Here is a 2,113-nt window from a genome sequence, read left to right on the forward strand (position 1 = left end):
AGAGAGAGAGAGAGAGAGAGAGAGAGAGAGAGAGAGAGAGAGAGAGTCTGCCGATATTAACTTTTTTATATAATTATGTGACATGTAGCATGAAAATGTTTTCGCTCGCGTTAAATTATCTTCTCCTTACTAAATTTTAAGTTCTTCGCAAAAATTGCTTCTAATGTTGTCGAAGTTACGGATAAATGCTTAATGGATTATTTCATTATTTCAGTTGTGGTGCGAGTCTTATACTGCTAAATCACTGAAGTGGATGCTGGAAGATTCTCATTGTCCCGGTCACGTGAGACTTCAAGCTGTACTAAAAAATTCCAAAGAATTTAGCACCGTGTGGAATTGTCCCGCTGGATCGAACATGAATCCGTCGAAAAAATGTCATGTGTGGTAGCAGCTGCGTCTTCGATAAAAAACAATGTTTGTTATTTAATATTGTTGATTAATCAAATGTTTCTTATTTCGTGATATGGAGCTCAAAACAATAATAATCCAGCGTTAAATTAAAACAAAATTAATTTTTTATCTCGTGAGATTCATGACAAGTTACAATAATGCAAGAGCAATATTTAACAGATAAGAATTCTTTTTCTCTATTTCAAATTTAAATCAGTGAAAATTGATATAGACTTACGAAGTTTTGTGCATGAGTTGCAGTCGCTTTAATTATTGTTATCCATTCGTTATATATAGCATGTGACGATTTGTTTCTATATAATTTTTGTAAGATTTTTCGCACTGATACGCTGGGGACACCCCATTATCATCGAGAAATCAAAGAATGGTCCAATAATGTTTGTAATAAAAGAGCTTTATTTACATACAAAATATATATTCTCTAATTCCTATAATCCTTTTGACATCTTTCCAATTTTTAGATGTCTAAAGGACGTCTTTGATCTTGTTATTCCAATCTTGTTATTCTGTTATTCCAATATAGGATATCATATACGATCTGAAATTACACTAGTATGCTATACATATTTTAAGTTATTAAAGTAATTTCGCTCTTGCTGTCTTACATCGCAATATTTACTCATACCTGTTCCCAATAATAATAAATTGATAACGAAGTTTTGTTATTTTTTTTTTTTTTTATTAGTAAATTAGTGTATTAGAAGCGTCACGTAGAAAATTGCTTATAAGAAAATAAATTCGGAAAGTAAATTGAAATTAGATGAAACAAAACAAAGAGAAAACATAAAACTCAAATTTTATTAAGTTCATTTATTTAAATATTAATTAAAATTATTAACTTATATTTAATTTTTAAATGCGTGGTTTCTCAATAAAAGTTTGTAAAGATCAAACAACAGAAATATGATTTTGATAAATTTAAACGAAGTACTATCAAAAGATAGCTTAAAATTCCTCAAAAAAATTATCCAGAACATCGATAGAGTATCTTAAAGATCGATTGCGTCTTGTGAAAGTTTACGTATTTATCTTCATTATTATCATCACTATATTCAATCATCTATGCGAATGATAAGCATGAAAAAAAATTATCGAATGTCGCAAGGTTTATTCTCGTGCTCGAAAAAAAGTGATTTTTTTGTTAAACAGTGTAATCAATCCAATAATATTTATTTTCTTCAATTACTTTCAGATCTACCAAAACCACTTGATAAACATGAAAATTTATCGAGGGATGGCCTTCTCTAATAGTACCTCGATAGTGCCTAGAAGAAGGAAATACCATCCAAATAACTTCGATTTAATCGAAGATGTGAGTGTTATTAGGAAAGTAACTAGCGCAAGTTTTCAAACATTTTTCTCTTATATATTCAAAAGTTAAATATTAATAATAATAAACTGTTACAAAGGAAAAAAAGCACGAACGATTTCGATTCGACACTTCAGGAATAAGTCGTCGAGTAGTTCTTCGGCGCAATATGTATTTCCACTAAAAAAAAGTTTCAGTAGCTTATTCAACGTCCATTACAAGATATACATCTTACAATTAGTACACGTAGCCACCATTGGCATCAATGGGTTGCACATATTCTTGCTTGCTGCTGGCGGAGGTGATGGTACATCCGGCGCACGCAGTGGAGGGCCCCTTATACCCTTGTTGTGTCTTGATGTGCACGGGCTTGGAAATCGTTTCGCTCTTCAG

General features: G+C 31.3%; 1 protein-coding gene across 1 annotated transcript in view; it reads left to right on the forward strand.

The window, feature by feature from the left end:
• The window catches only part of LOC112459457 (endothelin-converting enzyme homolog), a 9,586-nt gene extending 8,648 nt beyond the window's left edge, over positions 1–938 (forward strand). Inside the window, exon 17 of the mRNA XM_025023560.1 lies at positions 215–938. Within this exon, the coding sequence (XP_024879328.1) occupies positions 215–388 (174 nt within the window). The 3' untranslated portion in view covers positions 389–938. The remainder of the gene's footprint in view (positions 1–214) is intronic.
• Positions 939–2,113: the final 1,175 nt, after the last annotated feature.

This window comes from Temnothorax curvispinosus, unplaced genomic scaffold, assembly GCF_003070985.1.
Source record: "Temnothorax curvispinosus isolate PA1 unplaced genomic scaffold, ASM307098v1 QBEX01009828.1, whole genome shotgun sequence".
Lineage (NCBI taxonomy): Eukaryota > Metazoa > Arthropoda > Insecta > Hymenoptera > Formicidae > Temnothorax > Temnothorax curvispinosus.